Source organism: Patella vulgata, chromosome 4 (assembly GCF_932274485.2).
Source record: "Patella vulgata chromosome 4, xgPatVulg1.2, whole genome shotgun sequence".
Classification (NCBI taxonomy): Eukaryota; Metazoa; Mollusca; class Gastropoda; family Patellidae; genus Patella; species Patella vulgata.
This window is the reverse complement of record NC_065882.2, coordinates 61033600-61053241: the sequence shown is the minus strand read 5'-3', so window position 1 is coordinate 61053241 and position 19642 is coordinate 61033600. Positions and strand designations below refer to the sequence as shown.

At 35.3% G+C, this 19642-nt stretch overlaps 1 protein-coding gene across 2 annotated transcripts in view; it reads right to left on the bottom strand.

The window, feature by feature from the left end:
- LOC126818150 (regulator of G-protein signaling 22) overlaps positions 1-19642 on the bottom strand; it is a 53914-nt gene that overhangs the window by 20446 nt on the left and 13826 nt on the right. For both annotated transcript variants that reach the window (XM_050545367.2, XM_050545370.2), the window contains 9 exons: positions 11878-11940; positions 9781-10011; positions 7958-9285; positions 6686-6847; positions 5518-5704; positions 4666-4883; positions 3477-3795; positions 3245-3346; positions 1482-1676 (listed from right to left, as the gene is read on the bottom strand). In XM_050545367.2, the coding sequence (XP_050401324.1) occupies positions 1482-1676; positions 3245-3346; positions 3477-3795; positions 4666-4883; positions 5518-5704; positions 6686-6847; positions 7958-9285; positions 9781-10011; positions 11878-11940 (2805 nt within the window). The remainder of the gene's footprint in view (positions 1-1481; positions 1677-3244; positions 3347-3476; positions 3796-4665; positions 4884-5517; positions 5705-6685; positions 6848-7957; positions 9286-9780; positions 10012-11877; positions 11941-19642) is intronic.

Genomic DNA, 19642 nt, shown 5'->3' with positions numbered 1-19642 from the left:
CACAGATGTCAGTAGCGCGTGTGTCCTCCAAGGGCTCTTACGCACGCTGTGCAGCGACATCGCATGGAATTTACCAATGTTTGAAAGAAGGCCTGGGGCAAATTGTTCCATTCTTGGACAAGAGCAGCTTCTAAAGCAGCAATGGTGTGCATCTGTGGTCTCCGATACAGACGGCGTCCAATCTCATCCCAGACGTGTTCTATCGGTGCCATGTCCGGAGACATGGCTGGCCAGTCCAAGACATTGATGTTGTTAGCAGCCAGGTAGTCCATACTAAAATGGGCGGTATGCGGACGTGCATTATCCTGTTGAAGTGCGGAAGTTGTGGTGCGCTCGAAACATCGGAACAACATTTGGTTGCAAGACATCTTCACAGTAGGCTATAGCATTAATGCGACCCCTGCAAATGTGTAGGGAGGTCCGGTGATGAAATGTGAAGCCTCCCCACACCATTACACTACCCCCACCCCATTGATTCGTTTTGAAGACGCAGCAGTCTGCAAGACGTTCCCCAAGACGTCTCCACACACGTTGACGGCCATCAGCGTGATAAAGATGAAAGCGACTCTCATCACTGAAGAGCACACTTTGCCAGTCTACTCTTCTCCATGTCTGGTGTCCTTGAGCCCATATCAAACGCTGCTGACGGTGATGATCCCTGAGGATAGCTCCAACATAAGGTCGTCGTGCACGGAGTCCTACTTCTATTAGATGACGTCTTACGGTGTTGGCACTTACTGGTCCTTGTCTTCTGACGACTGCTGCACCTGTTCGAGTCGCTGGGCGGAATCTGTCACGCAGATGTAGCGGTCTTGAGCCTGGGTTGTAAACGTTGTGGACCAGGACGTTGACCGTCACATGTTGATCCAGTAACTCGAATACGTTCCACCAACCTTACAATAGTGGACTGATGACAATTGAAGTGTCTGGCAATAGCACGTGTAGACATGCCAGCCCTGGACATTCCCATGGCTTCATTTCGTTGATTTTCAGTAAGTCTCTGCATCTCTAGCTCGATTCCTTCACACGTCCAACAACAAATTACGACAGATTGACGTTTCACAGTTCATGTACTGCACATTAAGTTGAAAACATGCTTTTAAAGGGCTCACACACAATGCTGCACGTGAATATTGGGTTTTTCATGTGCATCTTGTGCAATTTTTTTTTGTGCACACGGGCCGATATATTTTGCATTTGGGAGCATTGTGTGAAACAATAGTTCATAGTATTGCATAATATTATACATACAAAACCACCTAGTAATAAGATATTTGGGAAAAAAAGTGATGCGTTTTCCATGGCGCTCAGTATATATCAATTTTAAAACAATCAGATTAAAACTTTTGGAGTTAGAGCGTTCACAAGAAATTGTGGACAACGGACTGACGGACAGGGGCGACGGCAATATACGTCCACATTTCCACATGGGCGTATAAAAATGAAGTTTTTAACTGATTTGTAACTTTTGAGATAAATACCTTATTATATGTCCTTATATCTTCTTTCAGATTACCAATCCAAGCTGAATACAGCACTTGGAGACAATATTCCTCTGCTTCATCAAAAAGTTCTTCATAAGGTGGAGAAAGATGATAATAAATATCACCTCGGAGTTCTTTATCACATTGAATATCACATGGTGAAGACGTCACTATATACTTGGAATAAATTGCCTGAAGTTTACAACAAATATACCAGGTAAGAATATATTTGTTCAAAAACTTTCATCTTATCAAATAATTTTAAAAACTGTTGACATATTTCAATCAATGCAACTTCATTGAAATTTAAAAGTAAGATAAAAAACTATGACCTGTAGAGCATGTAAAAAGGGCAAAAGCTCCTCATTGAAGTGAAATGGGGTTTAGCATCTTACTTTTCTGCACAACTGGATTAACAAAAAACAGGCATAAGCCATGCAGTGCACTATGTGGGAAATTTAGCTCAAACAGCAGCATTTCTGCCCATTATTTTAGATGCACATAACCGCAGATTTTTGTCCAATTGAATGATGAGATGCTGTCCCTTCCTAGGTTCTCCAACATGCACAACTGACAAGGGGAAACAAATGGGTAAATCCTGAAGAATTTTCTCCACCAACCTGGGATCCCACTCACTGATCCACAGAGGCGCCAAGAGAGAGAGAGAGAAATGGGGTTTAACGTCCACTCGACACAAACTAGGTCATTTCGGGACTAACATATGGTTTAATTTTATTTCAATAATTCGCTTGCGCGTAGGGGTCTTTAGCAGTGGGAGGAAACCGGAGGACCCGGAGAAAACCCACGAGGTTGTCACGTACAACCGGGGTTTTCAAAACCACGCCAGTCGACTCAATGACAGACTTTATGATACAGCGTGCGTACGCTAACCATTCAGCCATCCAACCCCCCCAGAGGCGCCAAACTCCTCATGAAATGGTGTACTACTTTAAATGACAATTATTGCAGATTGTGGACCAGAAAAAAAGGTGTTTTATGAAATCAGAGAATTTAATCAAGACTGGAATAAAACCAGCAGTTGCTAGGCAAGATACGCCCACATTTTGCAAGAGATGGATAGTTTAAAAAAATTCAAGGGTTATAATCCAGGAAGTTATGGTCTGAAATGCAAGAATATCGAAAGGGACTAAGATATTTGGGATATAAAGATATATTTTAAGTTTCATCAAAATCAGATAAAAATTGGTATTACAACTATTTGCCTACAAGGAGCGGCCATTTTGTCAGGCAGTTTTGGTCAGGCTTTTTATGGTGTAACTTTTTATGGTATAGCAGTGATATAATTGAACGTTTTTTTTAAATCGGATAAAAATTGTGGCCTCTAGTGTCCACAAGCTAACAACAATCAGGGGCCATAATCCAAGAAGTTAAGGTTGAATATGCGCGAATATCGGAAGGAACCGAGATCGTTGTGTAATAAACATACATTTTAAGTTTTTTAAAATCGGATCAAAATTGTGACCTCTGGGGTGTCCACAAGCTAACAACGTGATTTTTCAGACGATCACAGACCATAATCCATGAAGTTATGTCCGATACATGCCAATATCGAAAGGAACCGAGATCTTTGGAATATAAACCTATATTTCAACTTATGTCAAAATCGGATAAAAATTGTGACCTGTGTAGTGTCTACAAATAGTGGACGGATGGATGGACTCTGGACGGACAGGGGCAACAACAATATACCTCCACATGAAAATGTGGGCGTATAAAAATATTCTGTTGTCTTATTTTACCTGTGACTTTACCCTAAGTTTATATGGTTCTACAGTTTCCTGGTAAAATAAATCGTGATAGATTTGAACATCCAGCCAAAACTCAAAGCACCATTTCCAAAGCTGAAACAAAATGTAAATCTTTATCAAAATACAACACATGATAATATCAAGATCTACTAAAATATACAACCTTAAGGTTGATATTCCTTTCATTTAAATAAGTTGAGTTGATATTCTTAATTATATTTACCTTATTTCCACTTCTTTCTACATATTTTTTGAAGAAACCACCAGCCGATTTCTCATTTTCTAAAGCCTGAAGTAAGGCCTCCATTCTCTGACCGCCCAAAAACTCAGATTCTATGCTCACTTTTGACTCACGTCTTGTGGTCTCCCTTGTTGCAGGCCTTGACGTGGGTGGTGATGGGAGAATGATATTTGATGGTTGAGGTGTTTCAGGAAGCATGATAACTGATGCTGATTCCCAGGATTCATTTGAAGATGATGAACCTGCTGATGTTGGTCGAGCAGAAACTATACGACTGGGTTTTAATCTTGCTGAGGATGTCCTAGTAAAGATACATCATGCAAGATTTAGATAAAGGGTTGGCTGTTCTTGATACAATAGTTCAAAAATAGATTATGAAGAATGAATATATTGAAAATTTCGGTCAAATTACTTTATCACCCAATAACACATTCTACAGTAGATATCGCTTGTGTGATAACTTTCATAATTTACTGAGCGAGATATAGCTTTAAATGAATTTGATTGGTCAATTAAAAAGGAACTACTGTTTAATAAAAAAGGAACTACATTTTGAATCCAGTAATATTGTTGGAGAAAAGTTCTCAATTACCATAAACAATTACAATACTCCCCAAAACCTTAAAAGAAACACAGGGTCAATATATAGGACTTTGCAATGGGTGACTTGCTGTCAAAAAATGATATATCACTACACCGTAATGTAATCAGGTTCAGTAAAATTAAATCTATACCAAAGAATTATATTTACTTATTTGTGCGCGTAAGAAAGGGTTGGGTGATAAATAAAATCTACTCAAAAAAACTGGTAGGAGATTCTCTATTTATTCAAAGCAAGAAGACTCCAGTAGCAATAATTGGCACATGGAAATTCAACATTTCATGTTCTCGATTGTTAGTCATCTTATTGGCAGTCTCAGACAACATTAGCATTTAACACCAATATGGTGGGCATTGTCTAATTCACTCAATATCTAAGCCATTCAATTGACTAGAGAGTTAATTATGGGCTTGTCATGTGAATAAATGTTAAAACAATAATTTACATAACATTTAAAAGATATAACGCCACCAATAGACAACCACCCGACAATAGGCAAGTTTAGCTCTAGCATAAACCTTAGTAACTTGATCAATTCTGGTACATTATGAAATGCTAAATACATTATACCTTGTAAAAGCTGACTGACAACGTTTGGTATTATTGGGTGGTACGCGAAGTCTGGGTTCTAAAAATTCTCTTGGTTTCTTTTTATATTCAGTTCTTGTTTTCATATTACCAGCAGTTGTTGCACGTTTAGGTTGAAGATGAGAATACGATCGTCTCATTCCTACAGGTGGCGATGTTTGAAATTGATTGGCTGGTGGATTACAGCTAACAGTTACAGCCTGAAATAAAAATTAAACACAATGTACAGTATATAGCATTTTATCCAGCAGAGGCCATACACAACCAAAATATACACTAAATGTGTATTTTAATCATTTTGGGCCACATTCCTGAATGCTGATTAGGACTAATTAAATGATTCCAGAATACTGATTAGGGCTAATTAAATGTTTAGCACTAATCAGCATTTGAGCATACTAGGAGCATACTCATAGTGTTTTATAATCCAGCCTAAGATTTACCCAACAGGTTCATGGTTATGGTGTGATTAAATCAATCAGGGCCTATAATTAACTAGTTCATAGTCAGGGTGTGATACTCCCATACTCAATAAATTCATGGTGTTTTTTAATCACTACACCACAGGGCAAATGCTAAAAATTCAATCTATTATAATGTTTACAATCATAAAATGAACCAATGTATCTTTAATGATAAGCGACAATAATACATGTTTACTTAATTATTTTTGTGTTTTTACCAATTTTAAGGTGAATTTTTTATTTTGTGTTTTTACCAATTTTCAACCCATAAAGTGTAAATAATTTAATTAAATCAACCTCTCCATATTATCATACTTAATGCATTGGACGTTAATCTTTAATAAACAACAAAAACAACATGTTTACTTACATCTTGTATTATAGGTGTGGTATGTATACGAGGTTGACATGATTTAGGACGTAATGGTAACAGTGATTTTGTTAGGGGGTTTGGGTTTACATCTGTTTTAGTTTGTTTTAGTAGTTGTTGATGATGATAGAGATAGTATTTCTCAGGGTTTGTCTTCATTAATTGTTTCAACAAAAATCTTGGTGCCCTGAAATTAAGATCAGATCACTGAATTATTGCCATTAAATTATATCTACCAAAGATGTATTCTAGTATTCAAAATAAAACCATACCTAGGGCCTGTTTTATAAAAATACACAAAGTTCAATAAAGATGTACAGTCTGATGTGTGCTTTGTGAAAAGGTGACATTGCTTCCATGAGCTGCAGAAAACACCTTCATGTGGTCATAGCTCTGACAATTAACCTAAACAGTTGACCGAGACTCCACAAACATAATTGAGTATCATTCATATGCTGAATTTTTTGTGCTTTTCAAGGCTCATTTTATATTGTTTAATTAATGTTTGTGTTGATTAATCATTGCTGTACATCACGTTTTTTGATGTTTAAACACTGGTGCACTGCTTTGTCCGGGTGCCTATTATAATGCTGTTAAGATGGCCCTGCCTATAAATGGCTAATTCCAAGATTTTTTTTTTAACTCAATATCATCCAAAACATTACACGTTGAAAATACGAATTATTTGTCAATTCAAAACAACATTGATGTTGCGATCTTTCCATGAAAAGGTAGGCTTCTGATATCCAATATTTAAGACAAAATAAACATTTTACCAGTGGTACACGAATCGTGTACCACAGTGCGTTTTAGCGTCATTTGCAACAAGTGACTAGAAAGAACGAGGCTATACATATTCAACAGCTCATGTCAAACGGTGACGCCATATCTTATCTGGAGAGCATGCGCAATAGACTGGAATAACCAGATGCTAGAAATGATATTCGGTTGAGACTCTTGCCGTATTTCGCTGGACATAACTGATTTGATATTAGAGTCAAAACTGAAACAATTGAATGTAAATCAGTTTATATACAATCAGATTACATTATTATATGCGTTGTGACCCATTTAGGTCAATTTCTAGGTCCCAAATATTAGCGATTTAGCTCCTTTAAACTAGGAAAGTATATTGCAGCGCAAATCAATGTAAGTAAAATGAACTAACCAGTATGTAACTAGAGGTTCAGCTATTTTATTCTGTAAACTTTGTAATTTCTTCACAGTCCACTGACTTGGTTCTACAAGACCTAGTTCAGTCTTTAATTCTTTTGTTAGTTCATATGGGGCACCTGTTCTCTGGTACTTGTCTCTCATTTCTGATAAATACCTAAAATATATAAAATTGTGTTGGAAGCACAATTAGCTGAGATAAAGTACATATTACTTCCTATTGAAATACAAGGAGAAAATACTTTAAAGTAGCTAAGTCTCTAACTCAGTATCATCCAAAGTCTTCGACATTGAAAACACAAATTATTTATCAATTTAAATCATAATCAACATTGTTGTTGTTATTGTTTCGTGAAAAGATGGACTTCTGATATCCAATATTTAAAACAAAATAAACATTTTACTATTGGTACACGAATCCTGTACCATAATGCGTTTCAGCACCATTTGTAATAAGGGGCTCAAAGAACGAGGCTAGACATATTCCACAAGTCATGTCAAATGGTGAGGCCATATTCTTATCTGGAGAGCATGCGCAATAAATACTATCGGTGTAGACTGGAATAACCAGATGCTAGAGATTGCCATTTGATTGACACTTCTGGCGTATTTCGCCTAACATAACTGATTTGAAATTAGAGTAAAAACGGAAACGACTAAATGTAAATCAGTTTATATTCATTCATATTACATTATTATATGCGTTGCGAGTTGCGACCCATTTGTGCCAATTTCTAGATCCCAAATATTAGCGATTTAGCTCCTTTCATTAAAGCAAGAACTACATTTTAAACAAAATATGTGAGCTTATGCAAATGACTAGGTAACATCAGTTTATGACACCTCATATGACATGCTTTGCAAATGATCCTATAACTACAGCATAATGGGCCCAACATGTAATCCATCCATATTGGGTGGGGGCTCGATTTTTCAGTCTGGAGCATCCAGAATTAACATGTCACAGTACTTCTAACCCAAAAAACAATTGTGAAGTAATCAAACGTTTCAGCTCTGGTTAATGGTTGAGATAGTATCATATTCAGTTGATGTATGCAATGTCATGCGATTGACTTCTTGCCAGATATTGAGATAATTTACTTCAGTTATATTCGATCACGTACTCTCAGAAATATACCTCTCTTATTCATTCGGAAAGTTTGATTAGTTGCCGTCTGCCATGACTGTATTTTTGGGTAGCTTTTTAATCTTAATAAAATATCACTTGAATTGAATTCTATGCCAGAAATCATTTAAAATAACTCACCCTAATACATCCATAGTTTTGGGAAATAGATGACTTCGGTCTATATCCACCCAGAATTTAAAATATTTTTCACCACTTGTTCCCTTCAAGAATGTTTTAAATTGCTGTACACCTTTTCTATTGGATAGGTCATAGGTTTTGATTTTATGTTTTCTAAAGAATTCATCACTTTCTTCATAATCTTCTTCACTGTCTAATAAAGAATCTACATCACTTTCTTCCTCTTTCTCCAAATCCTTATTGACTGGGATTTCTTCTTCCTGCTCTTCAGTTCCAGTTTCATTAAAACAGACATGATCTAACATTTCTACGGTTATGTAGCTCAGTTCAGGATTACTAAAGATTGATAATATTTCTTTATCATTTTCGAATTCAGATTCTGGTGTGTTTGTGATTTCTGCTAAAGATCGTTTCAATATGGCACCCACTATAACTGACCCTAGATCATCAATATTATTCACAACGATACTTTCTGTACTGTTCTGTTTACTTACTGACTGTTTAGGTTTTACACTGGTCTCTGATTGGTTAACTTTAGTCTCACTCTCAGACTCAACCTGACATTGTACATCATCGCGAACATAAGTAGATGGAGCCTCTGTTTCAAAATCTGTTTCATCCCGATCTGTATCACCAACTCCTGATTCTGAATCAGTTGATTCATGTTTTGGGTAGGAGTAGACTGGTCCGGCAGGTTGTTTGAAAACATTTTGATCACCCGTTAGAACACAACATGTATCAGATGGTCGAGGAGTTGTAGGCTTGGAATCGAGATAAATTTTTGTTCGAAGTGTGGTGTCATCTAATTCTTCAGTTCCATTGACACCTGGTGCGTAGCTTCCAAAAAATGAACTGCTGAAAACAGAGCTTTTCATTGGACTGCCAAATCCACTATCAGATCTACGATAACTGTCAGCAGTACTTATGGCACTCTTTGGTCTTCCACTTATTGGACGAGCACTTGTTGGACGGCTTGATGAGAGAGGTCGAGACAGTGTTGTAAAAGTCTGTGTACCACTTTGTGCATTTTGTGCCTGACTAAACCATGCATTGGAATCTGTGGTATTTACAGTACCTAATGACACAAACATGTCCTTCATTATCCTCTCTTTAGGATCATTGTGATCTTCTTCTGCGGGCTTTTGTTTTACTTTTTTGATTCGAGGCCTGAAGTCTATTTTCATGATGACAAATTCTCCTGATTCAGTTGTTAGTCTGGCTTGGGACAGAATTTTGGCCAGACGGTACTCTAGATAACAATCACTTTCAAGGAATGCTGGCAGTCTTTCAGCTTTTACCCAATGAATGCCCTGTTCTTTATTTAATGTCTGAAAATGAATCAACAGAATTAAAATACATAATTTCAAAATTAAGATGTTGCCTGTAGAAGTAATGTGTTAATTTATTTGCTAGAAGGGCTGTGTTGCTATACAGTATTTCACATGCTGATCACCATAAGAAATAAAATATGTAATCAAACTAATCACATTTCACAAATTTAGAATTTATTTTACTTCCGGTCAATTTACATGTAATTAAAGTTATATCTTTTAATGGGTCTGATTTGATACACTACATCAGAATGTCTGCCATTCGGACGACTGATCTCGACAGTGTTATGCAGGAGACATCAGTGAGATTACAAAAAGATCAATGGATAAATAACAATTTGAAGTGTTTACAGTACAGAAAGAACATGGCAAATAAAATTGATCTGATGCTTAGTAAAACTGAGTCGGTAAATTCAAAATGTCGAGTATAATTAAATTAAAGAAGAAGAAAAACGAATTGAAAAACATCTGTTTTCAATCAGATTGACTCACAGTTACGGTAAAAGTTGTATCGATCTCAATTTTTTCTGGTCCTTCAATTTCTTCTATAGGTATCAATGGAATATCAATATAACTGTGATCTTTGGCTACTTTATACATCTTTTTCTTTTTCTGTTGTGAGCGAACAGCCGCTTTAATTTGACGAGCCAAATCTTTCTTAGCATTGTTGACAACTTCAAAACCACCCGTTTCTTCATTAAAACACAAAGGCTCTGGAAAGCTCTGAAAAGAATGAAAGTTTACTCAGGTATTGATGCAATGGTTGTTCCAATATTCGTACTAAAATACTACTCCCTCATAATGCATAATAAATTATTATATTATACTCTTTGTCTTATAAGTAATCATAGACTGTATTAATTTCCTGAAAAAAATATTTTAATATCTAAATCAATTCCATTTTTGTGCGCAACCCTAGAAATAATAACGCCAAACATCAATAATATTTTTTGATTTTATATAAACAATATCTTATTTAGTTGTAGGATTGGGAAACAGCCAAACCCAAAAGCCCTCTCTCCAAAATTTTAATATGTAAAGAAATAAGACAAAAGAAATATGTACACTATTTACAATATGAATATAACTACATTCATTCAATCAATCAATCAATTGCACTTGCATTCAAAGTGGGCTAATAATAATAATATAAATAATAATACTGAAATTTAAACCAATTAAAATTGTTTTGTAATTTCTATGAAATTATGAACTATTGAAAATATAGAGTAGTTGGTAACATTGGTAAGTTCGGAAGATCCAGAAAGAAGTAATTTTATGTTCTCTGCTGTGTTGGGAGAGTCTAATATTAAAAGAGTCTCAATCATATAATTTATTGACTCGCATAATGGTGTACTTGACTATTACTACCTACAGTGTAAACATTAATGACCCTTTGATTAAAGGGTTCATTGTTGTAGCATGTAAGTTTCACTCCCATGAAACAAACCGACCACTGACAACTAATATGTCAACACATACCATATAATACCTGTACACTAGTATCTTAATAATATTTTAGACAAAGTGGATCAGCAAAACAGATAGAAAATGTCCTTTAAGTTAAGTCTACTCTACATCCAGGGGGGTTGGGTAGCTGAATGTTCTAACACATGCACTTTGAGTTAAGTGGCAAGGTTTCGATTCCCTGTACTTGCCAAGGAGTAGGGTCGCCTGTTCAACCTCGCGAGTTTGCTCTGGGTACTCCGGTTTCCTCCCACGGCTAAAGACCCATCAAGCAAACAAATTATTGAAATCAAATCGCACCATATGTTAGTCCCAAAATGACCTGGTTTGTGTTGTTAAACACTATATATAATAGTTACCATGCACAACCAAATATTTCTGATTTTTCAATGATATAATCTTTTGTCATAATATTTTGTATTGTTCTTTTGTTGTGATAATTTTTTAGTCTTTGACGGTTTTATTTCATATAAGTATTGTAAAGCTCACCTGAACACATGAAGGGGGACTATATAAATTTTGTAACAAATAATAATACACTGACAAACTACTATAATTCAACATACCAGTAGATAATAATTCAGTATTAGTAAAGTTGCAAATCAAAATACAGGCGCGGATCCAGGGGGCCGTGGCCTCCCCCTCACTGACTAATCAATATCAACTGTTTGTTGATCAACAATCATGTATGCTCCTATGCAAAAAAACTACATACTCGAATGATGACATAACTGACAATAATATCAACTATTGATATGTGACATAGTTAATTTTCATTTTCGTTTGCTTTGTTACTGTTGTAGTTCACATATCTGCTCTTTAATAGATGATATAAACATGATTTTTGCATTGTCTCCGCCCAAGCAATTCCTAAGGTTGCAACGTATACAATTGCTTTTGGAATGAGGCTGCGATGAAGACTCTGGGGACTACACCAAACCACTAATGCATGCGGCACTCTGATGATTAACCTTTGCTCCAATGTATGCCCCCCCCCCCTCGACAAAATCCTGGATCCGGGCCTGAAATATCACAAAAATCTAATACAAATAATACAAATCAAAGCTTTGTTTCTATGTTACTAATAGAGTTTTTGACCAATTTAATATAAAATAAACTTACTGGAAGACTGAGAAATGTATTAAAATATTCAACAAATAATTCATCAGTTGCTAGAAAATCCTCCTGAAAAAAAAAAATAAAAAAATAAAACTGGATCTGTCAGATGTTAAAGATTTTGTCCAGAATCTTGGTGAATGATCCCCTAGTTAGATTCGGGGGAAAACAAACATTTTAATCATAATTATAATATGAATGAACAAATTCTGTAATTTACAATTATATAAACCAGAAAAAGTATGTTATGTTTTGGGTACCGGTAGTATTGATGGATGTGGTTTTTTTTACACAATAGGTGGGGTTGGATGACCGAATGGTTAGCGCGTAACCGTTCTATCATAAGGTTTGTCATTGAGTCAACTGTAATGGACAAACATATCCTACCAGACAATGCGGAAGTAAATAGTAATGGCTGATTCCCAAACAACAAAATAATAATGAAAAAAACATGTAGAATGGACCTTGGCAGGGGCGCAGCAAAATGTGGGCACTGACTGCGGAGACGGGGCACGTCGCTGAGAGTTTTTTTGGGGGGGGGGGGTCCCCCAAGAAAATTATCCGTCATTTCCTTGCATCTGTAGCCATTCCAAGCGCTATTTGGCTGATACTTTCATCTAACTCTAAGTAAACCTTCGGAAATCGTGCAAAAAAGCCAGTTGAACATGCGCCTTGAAAATTGTCAAGGCGAGCGAGGCATTATGATGGAAAAAAAAACGAATCTATTCCCTAGCCACTTCCCTATTTAAGCCTTGTAACTTGTACTGTCCACACATGAAACAATGCTACATCAAGTTGCACTCATGCGCGTCGGTGATGGGCATGAGTATATACGCTATCGATTCCAAAAGATGCTATCATTGATGTCTGTCTATAGTCACTCTATAGGATTAGGGCACCTTCAGCTAAACAACAAGAATTCGTTTGAAAGTGGAAGCATTAATTAGACCAGACTGGTGTGTTTGAGTCAATAGTTTGAGTCAATTGGGATCCCTGCAACGGGTTGGGAACACACATATTTGGGTCTGAGAAAAGGCACTTTCAGCAGTAAAAAAGGGCACTGTCGCCCCCCCCTTTGGATCCGACTCTGCTTGGAGACGAAAAAGACTGCTCTTCAATTTGGACTGTTCACGTATTTCACCGAACATAATTGATCAGAAATTACAATATTTTTCTTTTGAAAATGAATATAAATAGAGAATCTCCTACCAGTCTTTTTTGATATCAAAAAATATTAACACAAGTTGATAAAGTAACAAAAAACGAGGCTCTGCCGAGTTTTTTTTACTTTATCAACGAGTGTTGATATTTTTTGATATCAAAAAAGACGAGTAGGAGATTTTATTTATCACCCAATCCCTTCTTACATGCACAAATAGATAAATATAATTCTTTACTGTAGATTTCACTTTTACTGAACATTACGGCGTAGTGATACATAATTTTTTGACAGCAAATCAACCATTGCAAAGTCCTTTATATTGACCCAGTGTTTCCATCAAGGTCAATTGAATAACAATATTTCATTTTTAATTTTAAAAAAAGTTATAAGAAATGAACTGTTCTTTGAAAATAAAAAAAAGTAGTTCCTTTTCAACTGACCAATCAAATTCATGTAAAGCGATATCTCTAGATATCGCAGTAGATTATGAAATATATCACACAAGCGATATCTACTGTAGAATGTATTATTGGGTGATAAATCACTTTATATACATTCTTATTAGACACATTTTCGGTCAAAAGAATAGAGCCATACAACTTTTAAATGGGCTATGTTTTTCTAGAGGTTTTTAATATTCTGTCCATGTTACTGGTACTTGAGCAGGTTTCCAGCACTGCCTATTAAACAGTCTTGTCAATAATGTTTATCAATCAATATGACTGCTTTGTCTGCAAAGATATTTTTTGTCTTTATCAAATCAGCTTTCAATTACTAGAACAGGAAATAAGAGAGGAAATACACATTATTTTCCGATTGAAATCTTCCTCAATAAAATATGAACACACAAAGAAATTGTTTTTGTTATCAGCATCTAATCTAATACTGATTTAAACAAAAAATATACAGGAATCTTGCCTAGGGCAAACCATACAACTTCCATGAAAATTAATCATCTACAGTACATTGGTTCAGATTATTTATTTTAATACTATCACATTCTAAACCTTCTGTAAACCTGAAAAAATTATAGACTGAGATGGAATGAAAACACCACACCTTAAATGGATGATTGTAAATCTTGTTTGAGAGATACACTGTAATCTTGCAATTGCTGATATAATAATATCATATCATGACAATAATATGAGAATAATGTTTTCACAACAAGGTAAATGCATCCCAAAAATTGAATTCGACACAATGGTAATTTTGAAACTTACATTTTTATGGTGCAGACGTGGGGTATAAAATGTGGCTTTTAAAAAGCTAGGGTCAGAACAACCCTTGACAATTTTGTGGCAAACACGATGATATGCCACTGTTTGACACCTCAACACAGAGAACCTGCCACTGTGTTAATTTAGAAATCTATATACCATAACCATTGAAAGCAGCATTACGAGAGCGAAGAAGGATCTCATAAGCAGAGATTCAGAGGCTTATGTCCTGCCTGCAGTGTGTGGCTACTAGAAAGAAGTGGACACACAAATTTTTGTCTTTTGATTTTTACTCCTTATTCCTACAGCAACATTTCATTGTAAAGTAAAGTTGTCATAACCTCCATGGGTCGGCAATACTATATGCCGGAAAACACCGAAAAACCCCGGAAAACAATCGGAAAACTACCGGAAGACACCATTTTATACTAAATACCAGAAAATACCGGAAAAACACTAAATACCGGAAAACACACTAAATACCGGAAAATACCCTAAATAGGTAACCCGGAGACTGGCACCCTAAATAGGTAACACAGAGCCTGGTCCTCTATTTGCCTGGGTTAGGGTTAGTTTCCAGTTTATAGTATAGCCCTTCTCCGGGTTACCTATTTAGGGTGTTTTCCGGTATTTAGTGTGTTTTCCGGGAATGTTTTTCCGTTGTTTTCCGGTATTCAGTATCACATGGTGTTTTCCGGCAGTTTTCCGGTTGTTTTTCGGTGTTTTCCGGTATATAGTATAGCTATTTATTTTTTGAGTCAGTAAATAAATGTCCAGCCTACAGTCATGCCAAAAGTGACATTCAGCTGCATTACGCTTCTGCTGTATTTCCAGTAAAATAAGAGGTGTGCTTTCACTGCATCTCAGTATATTACAGTGTACTGACTCCCAAAACACAAAGATTTTCATATCAAGGGTATGAGGAGGTTTTGAGGGGGTGGGGGGGGGGCGTGTGTGTGTGTGTGGGGGGGTTGTGGGGGGGGGGGGGTCTAATGCATGATATATTGAGGTGTGGGACTGCTTCTTTAATAAAATAAGATTTTCAAATTCTCTGCGCTTTTATAAGAACCAGGCTATGTCTTATTCTTTATTTTTTAAAATAAACAGTAAAGATTTTTTATGTTTCTATCTCATTAAAACAATTTTATTATACTGAATTATTGATGGCCTTTGTACCTGTGTACCTGTGTGAGTTAATGTTGAATGTCCTCTGTCTATAATCAGTGAAACACAATAAAATCTATAGAAATATAAACTGATATGATCTGAAAGAGATTTTATTTCAATGAAATATTGATTAATGTTGTGATACATGATAATCTCCACATTAAATTATGATGATTGATCTGATATTGTATATTATTACGAGGGCTGGCTGAAAAGTTCTGAGCCTGAAAAGGATAGATCAATTAGGTTGCAACAAACTTTTGCCACCAACAAGTATAATTATTGAATGGATCATAGACATAAGAACTGCAATTGTAGTGTTATTATTGTCTTCGTTCCAGACCCTCTTGTGAATCTACCCACTGAAATCACCAGAAATGGACAAAACTGGCTATAGGACAGTCATCAAGTACCTGCAACTGCAAGAACTAAACGCAAAACAAGATAAATGCCGACATGGTCTCCACTTAAGGGGATGATGCTCCTTCCGTTTCCACCATAAAGAAGTGGGCTGCTGAATTTAAGCGTGGCAGAGACAGCCTTGATGATGACCCGCGCCTGGAAGGCCACTGACAGCAACCATTCAAGAAAACATTACCCAGGTGCATGAAATGGTGATGGCTGATCGACGATTGACCACTCAACATATTGCCAATGTTGTGGGCCTCTCTCATTATCACCAAAGTGTTAGGAATGACAAAAGTTTCTGCAAGATGGGTGCCAAATCTCTTGCAGAAACTTTTGTCATTCCTTGCAACATCGTTGATATAATAAGTGTGTACACCCCGAAGGGGACTATGTAGAAAGATTATTACAAACCATTAACTTTATACAGGTCTTTCACAGATAGCCTTGGAACTTTTCAGCCAGCCTTCATATATAAATATACATTCAATTATGCTTAAAACATAAATACCCAGTGTAAGCATATACTTAACTATAAATTAGTTCTACCTCATATTCTTCAAATTGCATCTGCCAAGGGATCTCAATATGTTCCCAAAATTTATGTTATTTTATTGCCACACAGCCTTGTCAGTAAAGCTATCAGACAATATGAGACCAGTCGTGATAATTCCTGAACGCTTTTCTTGGTTCAGATGGGGGTATTCTCTAATAGATGTGAATGATAAGCTTATTGTTTCTGTTAAGATTATTATTATTATTATTTTTTTTGTGTATTTTTTCTGCAAATTTTATATCTCAGAATCTAACCGTAGGAGCTTTCTGAAACTTTGACCCCCCCCCTCCAAGAATGGGTGGTGGCTTTGAAATGAATATATTTTCAAACATCCGAAATCACCGAATTTTACGAACGAATGCATTTGACCTACATTGCTGTAACTTTGTGACTATTTGACCTATTTTACTATTTTTTTTTCTTTGAGTACATTGAAACATTTACTTCAAATCTGCAATTTTCGGATTTCGAAAATTCGTCGCTGTGATTTCGAACCGTCAGTTAAAACCAACTTGACAACTTCTTTAATAGTTGCACGATTTTCATGAAATTTAGTATGTAAGTAGATCTTACCGATGCGAGTTAAAAGATGTGATTAGCAATTTTCTAAATTATCTCCCCTTGATGAAATTAAGGATCAAAGTTTTCAAAAAAATCGACGAAATATAGGTCAGATTGCCTTGAATTTTTTTTTCTGTACAAGCTAAGACAGTACTGATGTGTACACAAAATATGGAGTTTGTCAAGTGAACCGGAACTGCCACCATCTCAAAACGTGAAAAATCCATAAGTCTTTTGCAATATTTTACTTAGAGACATAAGAGTTAAATTTTCTGAATACTTGAAGGAAAGCCTAAAAATCTATCGGATTAGAATTTTGATTTAGGTCAACTGATGGACGCCATTTTGAATTGAAATTGAAAATTAGTGAAAAATCCACATTAATGGGCTTGAAAACATACACGAATGTTTGGTATTTGAATATTTCAAAAATTCGAATTTCACCTTTAGTTTTTGACCGATTTTAATTGTTTTTTTTTATCTTGTTGAGATTCTTTATATGACTCTTGACATGTGACAGGAAGTGATTGTGAATATCTGCTTAGCAGATCTAGTTCAAATTGTTTTTATAAATTTATCTAGGTGTAATGGACAATTTAAAAATTGGTCCTGAATGGTTTTAAGATTACATTGTCTTCTGGTACGGAAAACCTTTTAAATCTCCTGAATAAAGCACTAACAATGTGTAGAAAATGAACGTAAACTACACTGTTAAATTTGATTATTTGCTTGATAAAGACGAAAGAACCCCAGGTGAAACATCACCAGAAATAAACATCTAAGTAAGTGCAGGGGGACTGCACTACACATAATTTACACAAAAACAAATATACGGACAAGACACAATACGCAGAAATCACAAACAAACAATTCAAATTAAGTGAATGGATCCGGGGGCTAGCTATAAGCGACCACTGCACTGTACAGTCCTGGGCCTGTAGTGATACAGACGTCACTCAAATTTGAAAACAATCAGGAATAAGTTAGATAACTTGTATTCCATATAAAACTGTCATGTGTTAAATTTTAGTTATTTTACTGTATTGATTTACCTAATGAATTGAAGGAAATTGATCACCTAATGATAGAATTCAATTTCAATGGTGAATTGTGACACGATTGTTCTAACAATACATAATGAGATAATAGCACTACTATCATTATTCAAATCAGTGTGCAAGATTTAATCAAATGATTTATCCAGTATTCGCATTATAGCTGTAGCAAAAACTTTCCATAAATGCACAGTTAACGTAAATCTATTTCACATGTCACATTGATTTACTTGTCGGATTCATTTGTCCTGCCCTAATAAATAATGTAACTTACAATTAGTGGTAAAATAATTTATAAATTTTATTTTGTAAAATTCAAATTGTGAAATGTTTATTGTTCCAACTTTATTTTTTTTAGACAAATACATTTATGTATTCTTGACTGCTAATTTATCACAGAGAAATTCCTATTAAGACCAGCATACAATCACAAAATTTTTTAAAATCTTTAAACGGACAAAGTTAAAATACAATTGAATGGGGATTTATTTTTTTCACAAGATGCATTTGAAATTTAATATCCTTTCTTTTGCCCAAGTTCTAAATCACACCAAGTTTTAAACACTTTCACTGAGAATTTCATCCTGTATTAAGATTCAACACGTCAATGGAATGATAACATATATACTTTCTGAAAATATTAAATTTGGTAAAATTCTTTCTTGTGCGACAATGAAGAATCTTGCTGAGTTTTAACAAATCTGATAAGATTTTGATGGACACAGGTAATGACAATACATGTTTTCTTTAAAAACTGGTGAAAGCTAAATCAATGGTAAGACTCCACTGCTTACCATGTCGTTAATTTACAGTGATGGATGATTCATGGAAAAATATGCTCTGTCCATCTACTAACTAGTACCTTTAGAATACAATGTGGAAGAAAATGAACATAGCAGGATCAACTGTTTTATATTTGAACTACGCAAATTAACGTCAATCAGAGATCAAAGGCAATATAAAGTACAGACTGTGGTAGTATCACTGTATTAATCCTGGGATTATACAAGATTAAGGATTATCCTAATAGGTCAGAAGGGTGAAATAAATAATGACATAAAACCATATATTTCTAAAAAGTAAAGTGATTATAAGATCTCTGTATTAGTATGCCACATTGCCTTTTAGTTTACACATTTGTTATGGAAAATATAAATTCAAAATTGTTTCAAAATGAACTTCCTAAACATCCAAATACTGGGAAATGTACAATTGTTGCCAAAAAAAAAAATTCTTACTGGGAAATGTACCAAACTAGGTCATTTTCTGACTAACACATGGTTCAATTTTATTTCAATAATTGTTGACTCAATGACAGACTTTATAATGATACAGCGCGCACATGCTAACCATTCGGCTATCCCCCCAACCCAGCCATTATGACATGTTACTGCTGTTTTAAGAATTAAAGAGGCATTATAGGAGATTAGATAAAGAGTTGACTGTTTTCGTTATAATAGTAATAGAATATGTTGAAAAATTCAGTCAAATTGCTCCACTCTGAACCAAGATATTTAGCTTTGAACCCAATATCAAAAGATTTTAGCTAAACTTATAGGTTGTGCTTCCTTTTTGTACATAATGACCTTAAACCACACTTGCCCCAAAATTTGATCAAAATGACCATAGATTGGTCATAACTGCC